This window comes from Falco cherrug, chromosome Z, assembly GCF_023634085.1.
Source record: "Falco cherrug isolate bFalChe1 chromosome Z, bFalChe1.pri, whole genome shotgun sequence".
NCBI classification, from domain to species: Eukaryota; Metazoa; Chordata; class Aves; order Falconiformes; family Falconidae; genus Falco; species Falco cherrug.
The window spans coordinates 65,548,970-65,571,865 of record NC_073720.1 but is presented as its reverse complement, the minus strand read 5'-3'; the positions used below and the strand labels follow the sequence as shown (position 1 = coordinate 65,571,865).

The following is a 22,896-nucleotide window of genomic DNA, read 5'->3' as shown; positions in this document are numbered from 1 at the left end:
CTGTCTCTCCAGCTTGTCTATCAAAACCATCATGATAGGTGGTCAGATGTGCTCACTGATACCTTTTGCTTATTTCTAGTCATGTAGTTCCATGGAATTACTCTTCTGTAATATCCTTGTAGGAGATAATTCCTCAGTAATTAATGAGCATTTTGTTCAGAAGAATTACGATCTTCCGATACTGAACAAATTCTTACTTAAAAAACCTAACCTCATTCTATTTCTGAATAAAAACACTATATTAACATTGAAATAACGAGCAAAGATGATGTAACGCTTCCAGAGGGAAGTACAAGAGTCTGAACAAATATAAACTATTCCTGGAGCCGATGCTGTGTGTATGTAGTTGTTCTCTAGTCAAAACAGCAAATATGTTGCTTTGGAATTTATTTCATGAAAATTTGGTTTATTCCTATCAATCAATATGTGTGTGGACTTATCCATAGAAGTGAATGATGACACCTTTTTTTATGAAAACACAAATGTTTTGTTCTTCATAGCTGAGATGGAGTAAAACTATACAGAAGTGATGAACTGAATGACTGTTGGGATGCCTTTCTCAGAGTTTATAAGGCTTGGCTTTTGATATTCTTGACTAATAAGGATGAGGGGGGAGTGCCTTGTCAAGAGGCTACATAACCATGTCTCCCCTCTATACCCACTTTCCTTGAATATTCCTACCTACCATCTTTTTCTGACACTCATCTTAAAATGGTGAGAAGGCAGGTTGGTATGCTCTGACTGAGTTCTGTTCTGTTATTAATTTTCATAGCATTATATTTTATATTCACTGATACCTCACTTCTATTCATGTTTATGCTACAGTGAGAACCCCCATACTTAATATAACTGTTTTCTCAAGTCAGTCTCCTGTTTGCTGCTCTTGCTAGGTGAAAACAGGGCAACCTTAACAATCCTAGTGTGAGAAAGCTGTAGAATATGATAGATATTTTTTTCTAGCATAAAAGAATACTTCGAATCTTAAGGAAAACTGAGAGAAAAATAGTGTGCGGGGCGAATGTTGCACTGTACAATTTTAATTTGAAATGAGAAAACAACTGACAGCCATTTATACTGTTCTATTTCATTATGATAACAAAAGTAAGGCTTTTATTTTTTTTACCACCAAATACTCTTTTGGATTGCATAAAAAAGGATGGGATGCATTTCTTAAATATAAAAGTCAATAAAAATATCACCAGCTTCATTTTCAAGACTTCATCATTGACAAGATATTTAAATACAAGCAGTTATATGCTTTTTTTGTCATGCACTAGATTCTTTGCTACAAAGTGAAAAACAGATCACAAAGGCAACTTTTTGTTGGATTTGAGTCAACCTAAGGAAAATATTAAAAGTAGGTTCTGAGTGAAGGTTGTCAACTCTTAAAAATATGGCTTGCAGATGAAGCTTTTTCCTCTTGAGTCTTGCATAAGGGTTATACTATCTTGTTTTTTTGTAAGGATGCAAAATAAGTTATTTTCACTTTTTAAAAAATATGGCTTGCAGATGAGACTCCATCTCCTTTCAGAATTCTGCATAAGTATTTTTATTGTTTATTTTAATAAAGAGGCAACCTTTGCAGTAGTCAAAAAACAAATTAATGCAACCCATATGCCTTAATTTATTTGAAAATGGACCAGTGACAGCAAACCGAAACACTTATTGTTATTACTATTCAAAATAACAACAGAAGTGTCAGCATGTTTCTGTGCTCATTTTGAAAATATTTATGTATATTCCAAACAGTTTTGGGTTTTTTTGTTGTTGATTTCTTATATCATCCCAACATGTATTTCACTTCAGTGCACCAACTTGGGCCTCTTTGTAAAACTTCTCCATAATTCATGTAAACCTGAGATATAAAAGAACGTTTCTCTAAGCACTGCATACCTTTTCTTTACATTTTGACCATCCCACGCCAAATTGTACTAATACTTGCCAGAGAAGATGGTCCTTGTGAGATCTCTGAGGCAGTTCTAATTAATTTCTTCCTGTATACTAGCTGATCTTTGTACTTAATTTATTCTGGAGAAGCTAGGAAAAGTATCTCTAGAAAACAGTGAATCTGCTTAGTATGGTGGATCAGTGTTAAAATGTCTCAATATCCTTGAACAACGTTTGTCTTTGGGACATTTTAATCTGAAGAAGTTTCCCACAGAAATTTGGTCTTTTGTTCTTCACAAAAGAAATTATTCTTGAATATTTTAAGAAAGGTTTCATTCTTAATTCTAGTTGGAAGGGAGAAAAAAAGAAACAGGAGACCTACTGTGAATATCTTTATAGTCACTTGGAAACTAATTAATTCAGAATGGTGACTGCAGCTGCTATGATTCCTTATTCCAATTGATGGTTTTGTGTGTAAAGTCTTATTTGCCCCATGGTTGCCTCCTGCTTACAAAAAAAATCTTTTCTGGGAATGTAATACCAATGTAAATATGACTTCAGTGCTGGACAGACTCATTGGCACTTTTATTAAAGAATGGATTTTGTGAACACATGGATGAATAGGATGAGGCAGAATAATTGTACTTTTAGGAGATGAAAGTCATGCCTTGCAAATCAGTGGGAGTTCTTTGAAGGAATAAATACATACAGACAATGTTGCTGATTGAATCTGTGTAGTGTGCCAAATTTCTAAAAAGCCATTGTCCAGCTTTCACCAAACTCTGGTGTTTTTTCATGATGTTTTGTTTTTTAAAGCTGTTCGTGGATATGAGTTTTCTTCTTTTAGTCACAGAGTTAAATATAATAAGTGGAAGAGAGGAATAAATGGTTAGCTTTCATAGTGTTGGAAAGCTAACAGTAAAGTTCTGTGGAGATCAGTGCTGGAAATTACTCAGAAAAACAGAATGGATGACAGAGCTTGATAATCCAAAATTTCAGGATAGTGAAGATACTAAGACACTGCAGAGCAATATTACAAAACTAACTGGGCAATAAAATGACTAAACAAATTCAGTGGTGATAAATGCAAAGTGATTCATGTGGCGGTGGTGAGAATTACATGTCAAATGGTTCATTTTCACTGGACTGAAACTGACTTTTCGGTGAGGAGATTAGTATTGAACCCATAGGTAGTTTTGTGAAAATGCTGTATTGATGTTTGGCATCTTGAGGCAGAAGACAGTCTGTTCCTATTTAAATGAATTGTTTTACCATATACTGCGTAAGTCATCTTAGTCTATTAAAAAAAAAATAATCTAGTAAAAACATAAAGAAGAGCAAAGGCAAACTATTGATGTTGGAGGTTTACACAATTCATGTATTTGTCCTGGATAGTTCTTTTGCACTCCATATACCAATATTTTGCCCAGGAGCTTTTAGCAGCCACTTTGAAAATCTGTAGGTACTGAAAAAAAATGGTGTTTTTCATGTTTTGTTGCCAGATCTCTTCTTTCCACCTTTACCCCTCACGTTGGGCAAATGAAGTAGCAGGTTTGTCTTGCTCAAGTTTCAAGATCTCTAGGAAAGGGCAAAAAGTAATTTTTCTTCTTCCGCATGGTGCTTTTAAGAAAAGACTAGATCCTGGAGATGTACTGGGAAGGGGAATGGAAAAAGGAAATTATTTCTTTCCCCATTGTGTCTAAACTTTGAACTCTTTTCCTCTATGCCCTCTGGAAACAGGCAAAGGGGCCCCGTATATTATATGACTGTGTGTATTCGTACTCTTCTACATCTTTCTGCATCTTTTCAGGTTCTTCTGTTTTTCTTAGTCAATTCTGTTTCCATATCTATTTCAAACCAGAATCTAGCGAGTGGGGATCATTAGCTGGATTGCAGTCATTTGTCAGTTGCTGTCTTCATTGGGAACGTTGTGAGAATATAGCACATAACTTTTCCTGGCTGCTTTGGTGGCAGTCTTGCTGGCTTAAGCTCCTGCTGGGAGAAAGGAGACTAAACCGAGTAAGAGACAGCTTTCTGCTGGTTGTGCATAGCGTCCCCTTCTGGCAGGTAACACTGTTTTTCTTTAATTTTTACAAAAACAGTTCATCTGGCAACCAGCAATACTGGCAACAGTTGTGAATACCGGGGATAGTAATTCAAAACCGAAGATAGTTCCAGCCAACACAGGACTGCTTGGAAATATGTTAACCCTGAAATTGCATGTGGTTGTTATTTTAATATTAGAAAAGCAGCGTGGAACAAATTGCCAGTACAGAGTGAAATTACAGATTGTACCAGTGCAAATGAATATTGACATTCAGAACTAAAAGATGTTTGAAGAAAAAAATAATATTCAAATAAAGATAATTTTGGCATCATCATGCTCGCTGTACTGAATAATCCAGTGAGCTCATTTTTTCCTTTTTTGTAACTTTTCTTTTGAATGTTTGTAAATGTAGTTTACCTTCATAATACCTTCTACTTCTGAAATTGTCACAAGATTACAGACTTGCTAACACTTCTTTTTTGTATCCTGTGGTGAAAATGGTTGCTTGCTCCTTGAAAGTGGCTACTGAATCAGATGGGAACCTCCAAAATTAAACAATTCATTTAATCTGATTGACTAAGTAAAATGCCAAGTTCACAGTGTTCGTCTCAGTGGACTGATGTAATTGCTGGCATTTGACTTGCATACCTCTTGAAATATTAAATTAGTTTATAAACGTGGCAGAAAAGAGCAGCCTATACTTGCCAAATAAAGTTTGGGTATTTTACAACAGCTTAAACAAACTAGCCATGTTAAGTTTTCTTTTGGGGAGTTGTTTTTGCATTTTGTTTTGTTACCAAACTGTATGAATTAGTAGTCTTTGCCTCAGCTGCATGCTCTGCTTTTGAGAGAGCTTGTACAGCATATCAGAATAAGGATATTTAGCTAGATGAAGGTGGTAACCATTTGGGCAAAATTATGTTTATAGAAATATTGTGTACTTTTGATTGACTATTTTAATAACTTTAACTTCCCAGAGAACAATAAAAAACTGAAAACTATAAAATTTTGTAGTGTAAAACTTAGTAGATGAAAACTCACAGGTTGACATTGAATTTCACTTGGATCTAAACTGAGACAGCAATACTGTAGACATTTAGTAATGTTTAAAATCAGTGCCAGCAAAAACCTGACACCAGTGTAGTTTACAAAAAGTACAATTGCTAGACAAGTTCCACTTGAAATACATTCTTGCGTTCCCAATGATTAACTGTAATTTTGGAGTGCTCTTTTTTTTAACAGGTTAGCAATAGTTAGTTCCCATCAAAATCTATATTTTCATCCAAAGTGAGATCTATATTTTCATCTAAAGCCATATATTCATCTAAAGTGAGATAGTTCTACAGGTTTCATTTTTTTGGGAAGTTCTGTTCTAATAATTTCCTCTAGTTACTTATTTAATTTTGATTTTTTGAAATGAGAACTAAGTTGTACTATTTTTTCTTAATCTGTTCAGTAGAATTGCTGCCCAAGTTGTTATTAATCCAACAAGGCTGAAAATTAATTATTTTAAGGAAGATTATCTTTTATTTTGAGAAATCATACATTAAATTAATAGACAAGTTAAAACCACTTTAAATTCTATAAAGCTTTTGAAAGAATAAGGCAGTCGATGAAACACGCAAAGTCATTAAAAAATCCATGATTTTTTTAGTGTATACTTTAGGAAAATTAGCAACTGTAGAACCATTTCTTTTTATGCTTTCCTTCCTCTTTGTAATAGAGAATCTAGATATTTGATAAGTGAAAAATACTGTAATTATGGTAGGACATAATAATAATAATCTTCAACCCTAACAATACAGGGGAATGTATTTAAATTATAATTGACTTAATTTGTCTGCAATTAGAGAGAAAATGTCTTCATTTCTACTGGATAAAACCTCTGGTTTCAGTATGTGATGATACAGAAGCAAGTCATCCAGTCAGGTTGCTGGGAAAAGCTTTGTTGGTTGGACTGGTGGAACAAAAAAAGATCTGTGGAATCTTTTTTTGTTGTGGTTTTGCTTTCCTGTAGTTGTCTGTTCCTTATAACACAGGTATTTACACAGTATATTACATTATACTAGATGAAAAAGATTGGGAACCCATCTTCCCAAACACATTCACCCTACAGTCGTTAATTATTGTCTTTTATGGTCTCTGTTAACACTTAGTAGAGTACTGTGTATTTTTATAAGCTTTACATGTTTGCATGGCTTAGCTTTTGTGCCCATCTGTAATTTTAAAAGTAAGGATTTATTCCAGTGAGGTGCTGCCAGTGCCTTGTCTTTCCTTACCTAAGCATTTTATAAATGTTTCTATGTCTGTTTCGAGTATTACAAATAAATGCTTTAAATTGAATTTTATTTAAATCTAGCATGAACTGAGTGTGGTTTGGGAGGCATAGCAAGGCCATTATGTGTGTAGTGGGGGGATTCTGTAAACTGGGGGAGCTGAGGTGCTGAAGTTTCCCAGCACATCCTTTGCCCTGACCCCCAAGTGTGATTCAGCCAAGAACCCCAAGAACGAACCCCCATTTCAGCTACATGGGCCAGTGGGTGAGCTGACAGAGGATTGGTGGGTGCAGCTTTTTTTCCAAATTACTGTTGAGGAAGAAAAATAAGTCAGAAAAGCTTCTAGCATGGAGGTATCTAGATACCTGACTCATGAAGGGCCGTAATATTCTGAGCAAGTGACTTGTGACAGGGATGGCCCTAACAGCACCATCAGAGACTCCCTGTGAATCAGTCTGTGTGAATCTGATTCTCACCTGTGAGTTCAAGACCTCAGTCCTCCTGAGCAGTAATTTGAAACCCTTGCTAACTGTGGTATACACAGCCGCGTTAGGTATATTGTCTGCCATGTGCTGCAGCAGGAGGCAATGGCATGGGGTTTCAGTATTGAAGTGCTGAATTGAATTTCTGTTGAAAAATACCTGGGTTTTGCTTGCCATACTTTCAGATTGTGCTGTATTTTTAGTAGAAATATATGGGTGTGAAGACTGGAGATTTCTAGGGGCGGCTAGCAACAGAATTTTTAGTAACGAAGTAGTGCTAGTATATCCATTTAAAGTAATGTATGAGCTTGTGGTTTTGTTAATTAGAAATGAAACAATTTAATGATTATCCAACCAATTTATTAGCACTAAGTAAAATAAATGGTGCAGTTGCATCATTCGGGTGTTCTCATGTTATTTGGTCAGAGGTGATAAACAGGGTTTACTTGTCACTGTCAACAAAGCAGGAAATCATTAAAACAAAACTCTGAGTCTTTAGGTGTCAAAAGCTTTACTGCAGAAGGTGCAGTCACAAACAAGTAATAAATACAGTGTTCTGAGTTTACCTAACGTCAGGTTACAGTTAGAGAAATTTGAGACAAAGCAGTAGACTTCTCTGGAAGGATTTTACGTAATTTAAAGGTGATGGATAAAGATGAGAGTGACCTGGATTGCCTGGATTCCATTGAGGAAAAAAGTAAAGCCAAATGGAAGATTAAATTTCCAGGAGTAAGGAAGACTAGAAGTTTTTTGTGTAGAATGAGAGTTCTCTTCTTTGTATTACCAAGATAAATACTGTATACCATTTTATTCCTATTTTAAAAAGTTATAATTAAAAAATGAGAGCAAATGCAGAAAAGACTTACAGAGGTTGCATACGGACGAATGTTTATTCTGTGGTGCAGGAAGGTCAGGACTTTACTCAAAAGAGGGCTTGAGAGGTGACTTGGTAATAGTGCGTAAGTACTGGTAGGAAGGCAGCCAGCTATTCAAATGTGCTTAATTCTGTCTGTTGGTTAAATTACATAGTGATTTTATAATAAAGCAGATATCTCAGTGTAGTGCTGATCTGTTCAATAGACTTTATTAATAAGCTTAAGACATGCTTAACTAGACAATATCAGATTTTTACTTACTAGCTTAAATTTTCTGTCCTACTGTTCTGTTTATTGATTTTATCCAAATGCCCCTCCTGGCAATACTATTCATCCTGGTTTCACATCTGCTCAAATACGGGCTTGGGAGAATATGGCCTGCGGGGTGGATTTATTTTTTACATAGGCAAAGTGCCATTTAGTTTGTTACTGGTGGTCCACTAATGAGACTTATATCTGTAGAAATTCTTGTGTGTGTGTGTTTAGATATATTTGGGTCACAGTTACTGACAAAGGATTTGGATTTGTAAACTGTCAAGGGAAAAAAGTGTCATTTTTTTCTTCATAATCAGTTTGGTGTGACCAATTAGAGCACTGCATTTCTTGAAAACAGGCCTTTGTAGCTGAAACAAACTTGCAGTGTTATCATGGATTTAGTTTCTTTTTGAAAAGCATATGAACTTCCAGGTAAACCATGGCTGCTTTATTTCACTGCTTTGAAGATATACCTTTTTTTTGTACTTTCACAATGGTAATATTTACACTAAAAGTCGAAGACTACTTTTGGTCTGAATGACTAAAATACTGAACTTTTATAGACTTAGGGGAACAAATTGGTTATGACAGGAAGCCATGCAGTAATTAAGTTATAGGGGGAAAAAAACCAAGTTATGTTCTGAAATGAGGTTTGGGGTTTTTTTCTCTATCCTTTTCTCCTTACTGAGGAACCTGGAAAAATGACAGAAAACAGCAAGTGCAGTAATGGGTAACAAACTGCAGTTGAGATTTCACCAGAAATATTTGAAGTGTTCTGTTATGTACTGGTATATACCCTGATTCTGTTACTTATTTTTTTGCATAAATTACTCCATTTTAAGACAAAAATCATCTTCTGAAGGTGGTCTGCATGGAGTGGTTTCGTAAGGAAAGGCTTAACACGTAGAACTGAGAAAATGTGAAAAAATAATGAGGAAAATGAATGCATTGCATGATAAAGGTAAAAGGAAAATACTAGTCAAAATTGAAATAACTTAGTTTTTAATAGTGTGAGGACTCATAAATTGCTTCCACAGGCCACTACTGGCAAACTTTTTTTTTTTTTTCAGAGTCACCTAAAACTGCTTTCCACAGCATAGTTGGGAATACATTTTTTGTGAATAATCTTGTGTTTCTGAGATGTGCCATCCGACAGGGGGTTTTTTGTGTCTTTTCTGTCTTCCAGATGCTATTCGATAAATTACATTTCCATACCCATTAAGTCAGAAACTGTGTCTTCCTCAGTATCACTTGGATAAAATGCTGTCTGAGTAAGCATTAGTCGTGTTGGCATGAAATCCTATTTTCAGATGCCATTTATGCTTGACATACTTGTGTTCGATATAGTCTTGCCTTCCTGTATAAGGCAGCTATAGTTTATTGAAATAAGTTCAGCATCTAAAAAATGAAAACCCCAGACTTTGCTGTTCTAAGTTTTTGTAAGCAGTGGGGTAAGTTTGCTGTCTCTGGTATGGGACCGGCCTCAGAGCTGCATGGCTGCCCCACAGCTACCCCCGCTGCCATGTCCCTCCCTTCCTGAGCCCCAGCACTCCCTTTTCCCAGCCCAGGCCAGTCTTTGCCCACCCATAATTAGTTTTTCCCCAAATTTGGTATTCCAGTGACTTTGTAGGCGGTCTTGGCTTCATGTGTTATTACCAGTGTGGTTACCTTGGTACCATCAGCCTTGCAAGATGGCTCCCCTGAAAGCTGCCCTGTACTCCACCTTTCCATGGAGCTTGTCTGTTTTTCATGTAACTCTGCCTTAATCATCTGTAAAATCCAGCCGCTCTGTCAGCTTCTCGCATTATCTGTTACATCCAGCAGTTTTCTTATGTCATGTCCAGTAGTTTCTCACATCCTGTTTATTCAACTGAACCTCAGGCCAAGGCCTAGCCCTGTGCCGGCAGCTGTGATGAGGTCCAACCAGCTGGCGGGCTGCCTTGCCTGGCGTCCCCCCGCTGCCCACCGGCGTGCGGAGCAGCTGCTTGAGCGGCAAACACCTGGAGGAGCCTCTGTCTCCACATTGTGAACATTGTTGAAAAATAGTGCAGGTCCCAGCTCTGAGAGTCAGGCTGGTCCTGCTGCTGCCACTCAGTTGCCTTCGCCACCTCCTTGCAGTCTCATCTGGGTTGCTCCTGTGGCAGTTGTTGGCTCAGCTGAGGCACCAGGACAGGGCGAGCTACGGCGTTGTGCTTTGTGTTGTGTACATCAGCCTCTTCTCTTGCACAAGTCCCCGTCTCTGAAAGGGCATCATGACAGAAGTTGAGATAGGAGTGCAGTCTGTAATGAAAAGGATTGGTTCCCCTTGTTGCTCTACTACGCGTTATCCATCAGCGTGCCAGCATTTGCAATCTAGGGCACTTGGTGCTATCAGCGCTGGCAGTGTGTCTGCAAGTCGGTAGCTCTTGTATTTGCAGTCTCTTTCCCACAAGAGAAAAACATGGTCAGCATGCAGGGAAGCATGCATGTTGATTCCAACAGTTGATTTTCTGTCATCTCTCAAGAGGCAGTCACTACTTCAACACCTTACTTTTAAGGCTTGTTTTTTTTATAGGTATTTGGAGGTTGTTTAAAATATTTCTCAGAGATGATTTTCGAGGGAAGAGAAGTGTCTGTGTTGGTTGGGGGGGCTGGAGGACTTTGTCTGTATTTGTCTAATCTGGGGTTATCGTGGACCGGATACTTCATGAGGTATCGTATTATCTGGTTCCCTCTTAACTTTTGTATTCCCTCAGCACTTGTAACATAACTTCTCATTAATCTTGGAAACTTATTGGCACAGGATATTATGATACCATTTCAGAAAGCAGCTGTAATGTGTGAGGGCATGTGGAACATGGTGAGAGCTTCATTATGAGCCTCCAGTAGCAGACCTTTTCAAAGCTAAGGGTATAGTAAGTGAAGGGAGAAGGGTATAAACAAAAACAGAGAGCGGAACAGAGCTGATGGACAAGGGATAATGGAGATAGTGACAAAGACAAAAAATCTCCAGTCACTAAGTAATGGGCCATTAAGAAGCTACTGGTATTGCTTTGGGGAAGGTCAGCCTGGACTTTGTAACTGATAAGGGGAAGCAAGATGACCTTGAGGATTTTGGGATACCAGGGGACCTGTGGACTGTATGAAATTTACTAAACAATGTTTAGGGGGCATCAGTGGGAACAGGTATCAGAGGGGGCAGTCCCAACCAGTGCCAGTCAGTACACTTACCTGACCAAGCCCTGTGTCTGATCGCCACAGTCTGTATTTTTTGTATAAATCCTCGCTTAACTCTGTGGAATCTCACTCTTCACCCTGTGTGTGCGAGTTCTGTGGGGACTAGGTGCCAGCTATGGGAGGGACTGGCATGAGTGGGTGCAGGACCAGAAACTGGAGTCAGACAAGGGTGTAGGTGCCCCAAGCCTGTGGTGTCAGACGCAGAAACAGGTGAGGGTCTTGGCTCCAGCCACGGGGGCAGGAGCAACACATGTCCTAGCTGGGAGGACAGGGACTGTGTGTGCTCTGGGTACAGCTGTGGGTGAGACTGCAGGACAGGCTCTCAGCCCAGCATCTGGACTGGGACCGGACCACAGGTCGCAGCCCGCATGCCTGGTGTCTGCTGCTGATGGAGGCAGGCAGTGTCTGTATTTTCACATGGTTTGACCTCACATGTGTCTGTTTGGTATGTCTAACTCATTAACAAACTTCAAGTTGTACTAGCAGTGAGTGGGAGGCATTGTGTCCCGGCAGGGGTATCAGGTGGACAGAGGGCCTATGCTGGTGTTTGGGATAAACCTGAGAGCATGGCGTACCTGTAAGACGAGAGTGTGAGTGCGTGCATCTGCCTGCTAGTGATTTGCTGCCAGCCAGCAAGTAGGAGGCCCGTGAGATGGATAAAAGGGCTCTGGACGTAGGCAGAGGATTAGATGGACAGGGCGATATGCTGTGCTGATATTTGAGGGATTCATGAATATGCATGTATGCATGTGCTCGTGAATCTAGAGGGGGGTAGGAGGGAGCACACACAGTATCCTGACAAGATGAAAAGGAGGTTGGCTGGCTGTACTTAAGTTCACGTGAGTTGTGGGAGTATTACACGTGGCTGCTGTCAAAGGTGGTGCCTTGTTTATGGCAGCTCACTCATAGCTGAGCTTCACTATTGGTTGAACCTGCTACATCTGTGGACCTGTGATGGAGACCTCCAGATCTCTGTATGCACCAGGCTAGGCTCCAGCAGCAGGGCCAGAGGAATCCCTGGACTGGTCCCAGAGATGCTGGAGGTGACAGCCGCTTATAACATCCTGTAGCATAATCAGTGAAAGAAGATTTCGTAATAGATATTCAATGCAAAAGTTCTCTTTGTGAGTTGGGAGTTCTTGAGCTACGGGCAAAGTTGACAAAATTATGCTGGGGAAGATACCACCATAACCTTTTCCTATTTTCTTGTCTGCTGCTGACCATTAATAGATGCAGAAGAAAGGTCTTTATTCCAATAACTTGACTTACATGACTGCTTTTACAAAACCAGGGTGCTGCTGAAAACTATTAAGTCAAAAATGCTTGGTTTGCCTTAAATTTAAGAGACATGAAGGAAGCACTTTATATATTTGCGGCTTTAAGCCTTAACAGGAGGTTCTTGGCCTCATTCTGTATTCTAAGCATATCAGTGAAGCTCCATTCATTATTTCACATTCCAAACTGTAATTCTTTCTTTGTTATTATGCTTGATTCTGCAGTATTAAGGGAGTTCTGCAATATTGTCATACAAAATTTAAACCTTTGACATCCTAGTGCAGGGATTGCTGAAGTTTACCTGCCTCCCCTCTGAACCAGGTTGCTGCGTTTGAACCCTAAAGAGACAGGATATAGGCAGATTTATTTGGGATGAAGATCAGATAAATTATCTTTTTTTTTTTAATAAAGCAACAGCTTGATTTAATGAATAGTATTGCGTTCCAGAGCTTCATTCATAGCCCCCAACCAACTATGTGACAGTAAGCATGTCACTTAACCACTGTGTCCTACTTTCACCATCTGTGAAATGCTTTGAAAAGTCATGGAAAACTGAATCATAGGTCTTTTCCATCTCTAGATTCTGTTAGGTCATCCAACTGTCTATCTGCCAGTAGAAGATTGTTTCCTATATCCACCAGTGTTTTTCCAGTCTGGATTCTGTCCTCCAAGTGATTGGTCTTCCACCAATGTACCTCTGGGAGATGATTTTGCAGACTTCTAGATCTCATTGTCAGGAAGCTCTTCTGACATTCACAAAAAGAGATTTATTTTTTTATTATTAATTTTTTTTGTTACTTTGTCCCCATTATTATATGTTTTGTTATAGTTGTAAGACACATGCTATTTACACAACACCTTAAAGGTCTAGGTAACATATAGAAGGAAGGACAGCGTAGGGTTTTGAAACATAAAGTGTGACTGTGTTTACAAAAGTAATCTACTTGGTTCTTTCTGAAATTACGTCTAAGGAAGTGTGCAGACTGCTCCAGACTTAGGACAGAAACAGGGTAGGATACGGAAACTTAATAATTGAGCAGGGTATTAAAGTGTGGGAATACTCATCAAGGATAATTAAGTAGGGAAAAACAGAGAAAGGAACAGATACAACTTAGTTGTTGGACATTACAGTCTTTGCTATTATATAGTACACATTTTTTTCCTAGCCATTTGTAAATTATCATGTCTCCCGTAATTTGATTTGCATTTGAATCTTTGCTAATACATTAATTATTCTGAGCCAATAGTTACAGTAGTTGCTTTTAAGGGTTTTCAGTTTGTGCCTTGCTTGTCCAGATCTGAGTGTAACGTTAACTACAGGTGCAGCCCAAGCACCTGGACATGTCTTGTTTTCTCAACTGTAGTACCTTGCATGGGCGCTTCCAGTTTAGGTTTTCTTCTTCATTATTAACCACAAGTGTTGCAAAATTAGTGTATTTTATATTTAAGTCATCTAGTTTCCTGGAATTTTAGAAATTCAGCAAACAGATAATTTTCTTCAAGTGTTGAAACCACCAGCATTTTGATACAGGATACATCTAGTTGAAAGCTATCAGAATAACTAGGTTTCTTTGTACAAAGTTTCTCATTTTTCAGAACAATAAATGTGTGGAGTTATTTGGGTTCTACATAACAGTAGTTAAACTGCTTTTAAAATGGCTGTCTGACAAACAACTGGTATGTAACATGATTTGACACAGTGCCCTTGGAGGAAAAATCCAATATTCAATGCATTCAATTGATAAGGTTAATAGGGCATTTTGTAATACAACGTATATAAAGAATGTATTTTTAAATAATGAGAAGTCTGCTATGGGGGCATGTTTCATAAAATATTCAACTTTTAACAAAATCCACTTGTCCAGGATTTTCATTCCTCTATTTCAGCTGCCAATGGAAATGCTTAAGTCCAGGAATGAAAACTGCATGTGTAGTCAGTCTCTTCAGAAAAGAGAAATATTTTATTTTTTTTTTCTCCTCAGCTTAATTTTCTTTGTTTTAAACTTACGCATTCATGTATGTTGATAAGTTCTGGTATAACTTGAGAATCTAAGATCAGTGAGGCATTTAAAACCTTCCAAAGTTTATTTGTAGCACAACTGTACAATTTAGACATTTGTGTAAATAAAATCAGCCTTCTGCATACTTTGCTGTTGAAAATTTCTGTTGTCCTCAGTAGTAGTAGGTAACAGTCAGATTAGTTGTAACGTTTTGGAAGTCAGTAAATGTAGTATTTTACATACACACAAAAGAAATCTCTGTGTAACAAACTGATTTCCTTCCTGTAAGAGATCAGAGGGGGATTCCATGAAGTTAGAATGTTTATGAGGAAGGTGAACCTTAGAAAGATTTTGTGAAGTCTGTTCATAAGAAGAATAAATATGTCTTTCATCCACAGGAGATAAAGCCAGATGAAGTTACCAGAATGGCTCTTAGAACAGAAGTTAATTTCGAAACTGTCTGCAGAAAGGTGAGGTTTGATGTTTTTTATTTCCACTGCTTCTGTGAGTGTGAGAGTGCTTCTTAGGAAAAGGTGCATATGTGGGTGGGAGTACATGCATCTGCAGTGTGTTCTGTATGTTAGAGTGCATCTTCATTATAGACCTTATTTCCTTTTCTAAGGAAATTTACCCACTAAGACATACCTACAGAAAAAATTGTATAGCTGTTTAGTACAAGTGGCTTGTCATCTAGACTGGTGGGCTAATCCCTAGTAACTAGAACAGAATACCAGGAAACATAGTAGTGGTTTTTGAGTCTTCATAAATAGATTCATTTTATGTAGTATATATACGGTTCAGTCAGTGTAAAAATATCTAAGCTTTCAATAACAGTTAGAAAAAGACTAAACACTTCTAGATGCAGTTTCCACATGTGAACAAAATGTGACAAACAGGTAGAATTTTAATAACGCTGTGGCTCACAAATTTCAGTGCAGTGTTTCTCCTGAAGCCCACCAGTGGTACATTATTAAATATTACCTATCTAACTACTGATGTTTGTAAGAGATAAAGATGTACAAGTGGGAAGACGCTTGTTGAAATAAGCAGTTGAGGTTGCGGATGCTCTAGAAGAAAAGTGAAGAAGAGCAGAAACAAGTACTGGTTTAAGGGATGTGCTGCAGAACTGATGTCAGAAAGCAATTCTGAATCAATTCCTTCCCATCTTCCTGAATTCTTATGGGTGGGTCCACTGAGGGAGTCTGAAATCTGAAATATTTATAGTCTAGAGGCTAAGTTTTCATGTAGAATAGAGTCACTTCGTCCTATAATGGCATCATTGATTTGTAATATAGCTATGCTGTTGCAAAGCACAGTCATGTGTGATACGGTTAAGTTATTAGCGTAGTGTGCAGTAGGATTTCCATGCTTCATGTGAGCAAAATCAAGTGAAGAGGAAAGTTTTATAGGAATTTTGTATTTCATGAGCAGTGTTTGGATGGAAGTATCTTACTGCTTTTCCTTCTCTTAATGATAAAGAAGAGTAAAAAAGGTAACAGATAAACTGATATGGAGCCTAAAAGCAGCATTCTTCTTTTAAATCTATTTGACGGAGGTTTTCCAGTCTGAAGGTAAGCTAGTAAAAAACTCGTTGCTGTAATATTAGAAATGGTGCAGAAGTGAAGATTCTGGATGTATGAGGGCACATGGAGAGGGATTTTGTGCTTGAAAAGGGTTGCTAAATTCAAACAGTAAGACATTTTGCCACTTCCTGTAGGAGATTCTTCTGCCAAGAATTCAAACGGGTCAGGATTATGCTGGCTACACAAAGTATAGAAGCCCCAAAATTAAGTAACTGATGCTGTTGTTTTAAAGGAGTTTACATGTTTGCAATTGGAATTTTATTTTCTATGAGGACAACTTTATTGCTGAGAATACAGAAGGAATATTATTAATCTTACTAGTTTATTTTGTCCCATTATTTTTGATGTATTCATAGTCATGGCTGATTGTATGCTTTCCATATTTACTTAAAATAGGCTTCAATTAGCTGTAATCCTTGAAAGCAGGTTATACAGGTATCTTCATGGAATTGTTTTGGGGTTTAGAACTGTTATGTCTGTTACATTTTGCTGGTCTTGTTGTTCAGTGGTACAAAAGTCTGTTGATCTCACACCTTGTAGTGAGTGTATCTCATCTTTCATACCAAGTTTGTGGATAGGTGCTGATGCTTTTTTAAACCCATAGAGAGTTTTTAACCTCACTGCAGTGGAAGAACATGAACAATTCATTATTACAGTACTGTTGACAAGTGGTGGCTAAGCCATCATAAATCTGTTAGTTGCTTGGTTGGCCATAGCATATCCCCAATGAAGAAGGTGTCCCTTCTGTTCTTTAACAAAAGTTAATTTTCCAATATATTATCTCTTCTTTTCCCCCAGTTACTTATTAAACACAATAAAAAAAATCATTGATTTTCTATTCCTAGCAATATTCAGTAGGTCACATGAAATGCAGACTATACTGTTTACCTTTTCATTAACTTGAGTTTCGAAATATTTGAAGAAAAACATCCTGTGGCTGTTTTCATTTTCAGAATACGTTTGTTTTCATTGATAAAATGCAATCTGCTTTTAATTCACTGTGGAATGCTGAATATTAGTTTTTCATAGTGGACATGTAGTCAAGATATTTGTTTAATTCCTTTTGCCCACTGAGATTTTATGTTCCATTACTATGTTCCCCCAATATTTTTTTCAGAATAAGATAAGCATACTTTCCTCTTTTAAAGAGTTTGCATATGTTTTAGTCAATAGCAAATGGCACTGTAACTTGAGTTCTTATGATTTAGCTGTCAGTATTCTGTACTGGTGGTTGCTAATAAGCAAATGAGATTTATCATAGTTGCAGAGTGAGTTGGCAAGAGTCACCAGCCACATGACACAAGACTTCTTCCTTTCTGATTTATAAAAATGTTACAGGACTTACCACATTACTGTAAGACAAGAAGCAGTAGGTGCATTTCTGCTGAAATAATTTTAATCCATTTTAATATTTCTGCAGCTGGCACCATTGCTATCAACAGATGATAAATTATATAGTAAAAGTTGTAATGAAGTTGCCGTGCGACAATTAACTAGACTTTATGTTGTTGGTGCTTAGTTACAGCTGTTGAAAAATGGAACCTTTATTTTCTAGGGTTTGACTGGGGTTTTTGTGCACTTTCTGTACGCAGTTTTATACTATCTGCAACAAATGTATTTGCCAGCCATTAAAAAAATTAAAAAACATGGCAAATCTGTTGTCTAATGTTTTTTCAAACTGGAATTTCCAGCTGTGATTGCATTTTGAAGTGTTCCGTATAGTATATGTACCTGAACTCTTATGGGAGGCTTGGTTTGTTAGTGGTGTGCTCCGGCACCCTGAAGTTACCAATTGGAATCTCATCCTAAAAATGCTGTGCATTACAAGCAGGAAACTGACTTAGGAACTGACTAAAGTCTGAACTGTTATCTTCAACTTATTGCTAAAATAGTTTTAAGGTAACTTAGATGGGTTAACACAGGCAGGATAGATAGGTTAATATGTATTAGTATTTTTCTGTTAATAGAGAAATTATACAGGGAAATTGTATCTATCGTCTGTGCTGTTTCTCCCGAAAAGGTGACATTGGTCCACCTGTGAACGCCTTCGTCATAACTGGTTTGTTTTGTTGCCTTTGCACCAGGTGCTAACAGATACTGACTTACTGTAGTATGTCATTTAGTCTTCCTTCCAGTAAGTCTCTGGGACTTAAGTGTTTTAAGCACTGAGAATGACAGAATTCTACTCCAGCATAATCAAAACTCTACTACAAGCAACAATCTGGAATGTTCACTTGCCTTAAGTCAAAATACTTCTTAGGTTTTCTAAGTAATTCAGCAACTTTCAAATGGGGGTGGGGCGTGGGGTGAAGATTGAAAGTGCAACTGCAAAGAACTATTTTATTTTTCTTTGAGTGAAAAATAGAGTACCAGTATATGTTATTGTCAGGGCTTGAATTGAGCACATGCTTCTGACTTGCAGAAATACCAACAAATACTTACAGATGATAAATACATCTGTTTTTTGCTCCAGATACAGTCTTCACATAACCTTAGTAGCATCATTTTCCTTATTTTGCACTGAGCTCTAATCTGTGGTTCTTGAGAACAGCAGCACCTTTTCCTACTGAGCCCTGTATTTTCAGCTGTTACTCCAGTCCTGCCGTGTTTGAATCATGCAGATGCTTGTCTGCAAAGAGGATTCCACACAGCAAATTTTGAGTGTATTGTGATCTTCATGAGTTCATTGGGCCGTGCCACATACCTCGTGAGTCTCAGAATTACTGAAAAGCTTGCCACAATTTCTGTGTTGAGAAATTTCTTCTAAACCAGAAATGTAAGCCATTACTAGCTGTTAGAAGTTTTTTGGGTTGTTGGGTTTTTTTGCTAATGTAAGGCCTCGTGAGCTTATTTTGGATTGCTTCACATTCAGAAACCAACTTTGTCTTGTTTGGAATTTTAAAAGGAATTCAAAGGCTTTAGAAACAGGATCTCAGGCAGCTCATGTACGGCCATAGAGACGTGCCAGGATTTGACTGAGCAGCCTGATGCACAGTATGATTTTGACCATTAAAAGTCTAAGCTGCCTGATGAGGACTGCTGTACTTAACATGGTTTCAGAGGTGTGACATTAGGGCTATGTAGCTTCAGGTCCAGGTATTTTTAATGGATGCCCAGGGACTGTTATGCTACAGTTAAAGTTCTGGGGTTTTTTTCAGGGATGAGTGAATTTAATATCTGTGGCTCTTAACCTGTATGTCTCAAATGGATTTGGGATTGGGAAACCAGCTAAAACACTGACAGTAATCAGAAAAGGTTTTCTGTGATTTACCAAAGGAGAGTTCACTGTTTCACATGTGAGAAGACCCTGTTTCACCTCCCAAACTCCTCTGAATTCACTGAATCTCTGATACAGGATTAAGGAAGTCCTTGGGCAAGAAGAACATAAGAAAGAGGTAGAAAAACATTTCTGCACAGGACAGATGAGAACAAAAAGGAGGAAGTTACAGGACTGATTATATATTACCTTTATTTCTTTCAAAAGAGTGTTGAAGTTGCATATCAAAATAGCATTTCTCAGATTTGTATCGCATTCCTTTTAAATTATGCTGGTGATGGCTTGCGATTAGTCTGTTTATCAGAAAGACAACCTCTTTCTTATCAGTAACCAAAAAAAAGAGTGAGAATAGGGTGGTCACAGTGCTTGTGTTGTCCTATGTTCTTCTGTTTAGATTTACACCGAAAACCTGTTTTACACCAACAATCTGTGAAAGGCAGTTTATGACAGGCTTCTAGCTTTGAGGCATTAACTAATAGTCTGTAAGTAATTATTTGGAGCATCAGTTTCCCCAGAGTCTATCACTAGATGGTAATCTTTGGTAACGAGACACTAGCACATGCAGGATAGGGTTACACAATCAATAAATGCATAACATTCATTCTAATGAATACAGTTATTTATTAATGAAATTTTAAACTTGATGCTGCTAATACTTTTTAACTGTGAGACAGAAAGAAAGGAAGATGCAATTTCTGAATCAAGTAGAACTTTTGATTAAACACATCTGCATCTGAGGAGGAGCAGTCATACCTGTATTTTCTAACTTGTAAAAATACAAAGGTTTCTATTTTAGCTGAGAATTCTAAATGTACACTTGTAATATTTTACTTTATTTTTAAAACTTTTTCTAGTGGAAAATATATAAAACCAAAACCTCTGTATTCTCTGTGGATTAATCTGAGGAAATGCACTAAATGATAAAAGGGGCCTGATGCAAAGTGTTTTGCAGTTTAGTTGAAGACTTTCTGTTAACTTCAAAGACTTTGGGTCAAGCACAGAGTAGTTGCTGTCTTGCGTTTAGGCTTTGGGGGATTTTTCCACAACCTCCTCCCTTCTCCACCCCCCACCCCCACCCTTCCCCCTCACCTCCCCCGAAGAAGAATTCTACTGACCACAAAAACATATACTGATTAGGATAGATGTTATTATTGGTATAAATCTTCCGTTTCTGTTGTTACTGCCTTTAATAGCAGCATAACTAGATAATTACTGATGTGGATTTTTAACATTCTTTGCTTATGAAAATATTTTGTTTGCAATCCATAAAACCATAGGGCGAGTACTACTGTATGAATCAGTCTTTTGTCTAATACTTATATGATAGTCTATCAGTTTTGTGTAATATGCTTATCAATAATTCTTTGCGCTTTGGTGTTTTGTGGTTTGATTTTGGCTATGTGGGGGTAAATGCCTGGTATTTTGGGGGAACCCATGAAAAACTTCACCCTCTTTTTTTTTTTAAATCTAAATTCTATTTGTTACACTCTTCTTAAATTAGAAATTGTGTATAGATAATCAGAGCATACTTAAAAGAAGAACATGTGATAACTTAATAGTTTAGTGATGACCTACCCAGACTCTGTTAGCACTACCTCCATCTCATTCCCACCCCACCCCCCTTCTTTCTTTCTAAGTATCAGTTATTGGAAACATCAACTTCACCTACTTTTGCTAAGAATGTATTGCCTTGTACCTGCAGGGATGTTTCCATTCTCCAACAAAGTGTTTATGCTGTGAATAGTAAAATAATAATACTCTCTTTCCTACAAGTTAAACCGTTACGTTACTTACTTGTTTCAGTATGGAAATGAAGGTATTAACTTGCATATCAGATACCAGGTATACTTTTCTGTATCTAATAGTTGCATCTGTCAACATTTTACATTTTTGGAAATGTGTTGCATTAATTTAATGGCACAATTTCCTGTAACACAGGCTAAAATCATTTGCTTGATGCTGGGAATCAGTGTTGCAGAGTTGAATTCTTTTTGTCCGGAGTATTTTGACTTTGAATGGGAGTTACACTGAATGTATGAAGCCACTGTTCCCTGAGAATTTTCCATGTCAAACACCAGATGTTAACATTAAACAGGAATGTCTGTGGTCTTCCTTAGACTACTGATGAAGTGAAGAATTTTGCATTCAGTGATGAATATCACATTCAGGCGTAAATACTTTCTCTGTGTGACTGATTGTTTTTTGTTTTCCTGAAGGTTCCCCTTCTTTTGGATTTGATCACTTGAACTGCAGGTTGTTTAGCCTGTCTTCTAAATATACTTCTCTACATTTTAGAGCCTGGAATCAATTCCTACAGCTACAATTGGAAGTTTTTATGTCAGTATAAAACTAAGTCTGTCAATTTTTGACAAATCTCTCTCCGCGTTTCTCTCACCACCTTCTGCACCCAATTGTCCATCTGTTTGCTAGCCCAGCCAGTATCATTCCCTTTCTAGGCTTCCAGTGGGGAAGTTCAGGCTCCTGTCTATGCTCTTTTCTGTCCACTGCCCTCCCACCTTTGGTTAGCCATTCCTTCTGCCCCCCTGCCCTTTCCCTTACTTTCTCTGGGCCATTTTGTAGATCTCTTCTCAGTTAGCCCTTTGCATTCAAACTAGGCTGCCACACATGTGCCTCAGTAGGGTCAGCGTCTGAGACAAGGAGATAGACTAGACCAAAGATGCCATCATCTTCAACAGCAGGGTAGCAATTGCAGTGATCTCAGTCTAATTACAGCTTGGATTTTTTCCATTCTGGAAAGAATGTGGAAAGTTCAGTATTTAAATAAACTGCTAGTAACTTAGGCAGTTTTTCACAGAGATACTATGTTTGTATCTGACAGAAAAAGGCAGTCTCCTGTCAATGTTAAGTTACTGTCAAACTAAGTTACTAGTACAGGGATCTTTCTACCATTCATTTGCATTCCTGTGAAGCTGTCCTACTTAATTTTGTTGCCTGACTGAACTGACTGTTCAATACTATTCCAGTGTATTCCTGTCCTTAGACAAGGCTTAGTCTCAAAAGTTATGGGATTGGTTTTGATTTGAATATGCTCATTTCACTTATTTGGTGTGTCAGACCAGAATGTGGGCAGGCATATTGTTGTTAGTAAAGCTCAGAGGGAGTCGATTCACATTTTTGAAAGTGATACCTAGCTTGGATCATACGGGTGATTCAGATACAATGAACGTGCTTGCAAGAGCATAAATGGACAAAATGGTGGGTGCAGAAGAGCCGTCTTTTTAAGCCCAAATATGCTTGTGCACATGCACATGGCTGGTTTTTTTCAGTCCCAGAAACGTTTATATCACAGCACTAATGAAAGACAAGCAACTCTCAACCTAATTCCTATTTTTAATGAGTATTTAAGTGATGTCTGTAAATGTCTTAATGGATATGAGCTGTCATGGGAACAGTAGAGGAAAACATTAGAAATAGTTTTGGTTTTATGCTTTTCTTGAAGAAAATGCAGGGGGAAAAATGTAGTGTAACAAGAGGTTCTCAAGGTGTGGTGATTCGTGTGGCTTTTTTATTGGGGGGTGGTGTCTTTATTATTTTTTATTTAAATAAAAGAAGGCCAAGTTACTGATGTCCAGAATCTCCTTGGTATCCTTCTCCAAAATACTGTTCAGACTTGCATACAGTGCCCAAGAGGCAGGCAGAGGTCCTGAATCTCGATGTATGGTTGAGAGTCTGGTATAAAAAAAGAGTTATTTAGGTGTTTGG

At 37.8% G+C, this 22,896-nt stretch overlaps 1 protein-coding gene across 3 annotated transcripts in view; it reads left to right on the top strand.

Moving 5' to 3' along the window:
- Window positions 1–22,896, top strand: part of SRFBP1 (serum response factor binding protein 1) — an 83,136-nt gene that overhangs the window by 41,952 nt on the left and 18,288 nt on the right. For 2 of the 3 annotated variants that reach the window (XM_055699363.1, XM_014283863.3), the window contains exon 4: window positions 14,712–14,783. The exons of the other annotated variant lie outside the window; for it this stretch is intronic. In XM_055699363.1, coding sequence (XP_055555338.1) covers window positions 14,712–14,783 — 72 coding nt within the window. The remainder of the gene's footprint in view (window positions 1–14,711; window positions 14,784–22,896) is intronic. 3 annotated transcript variants of the gene reach the window in all.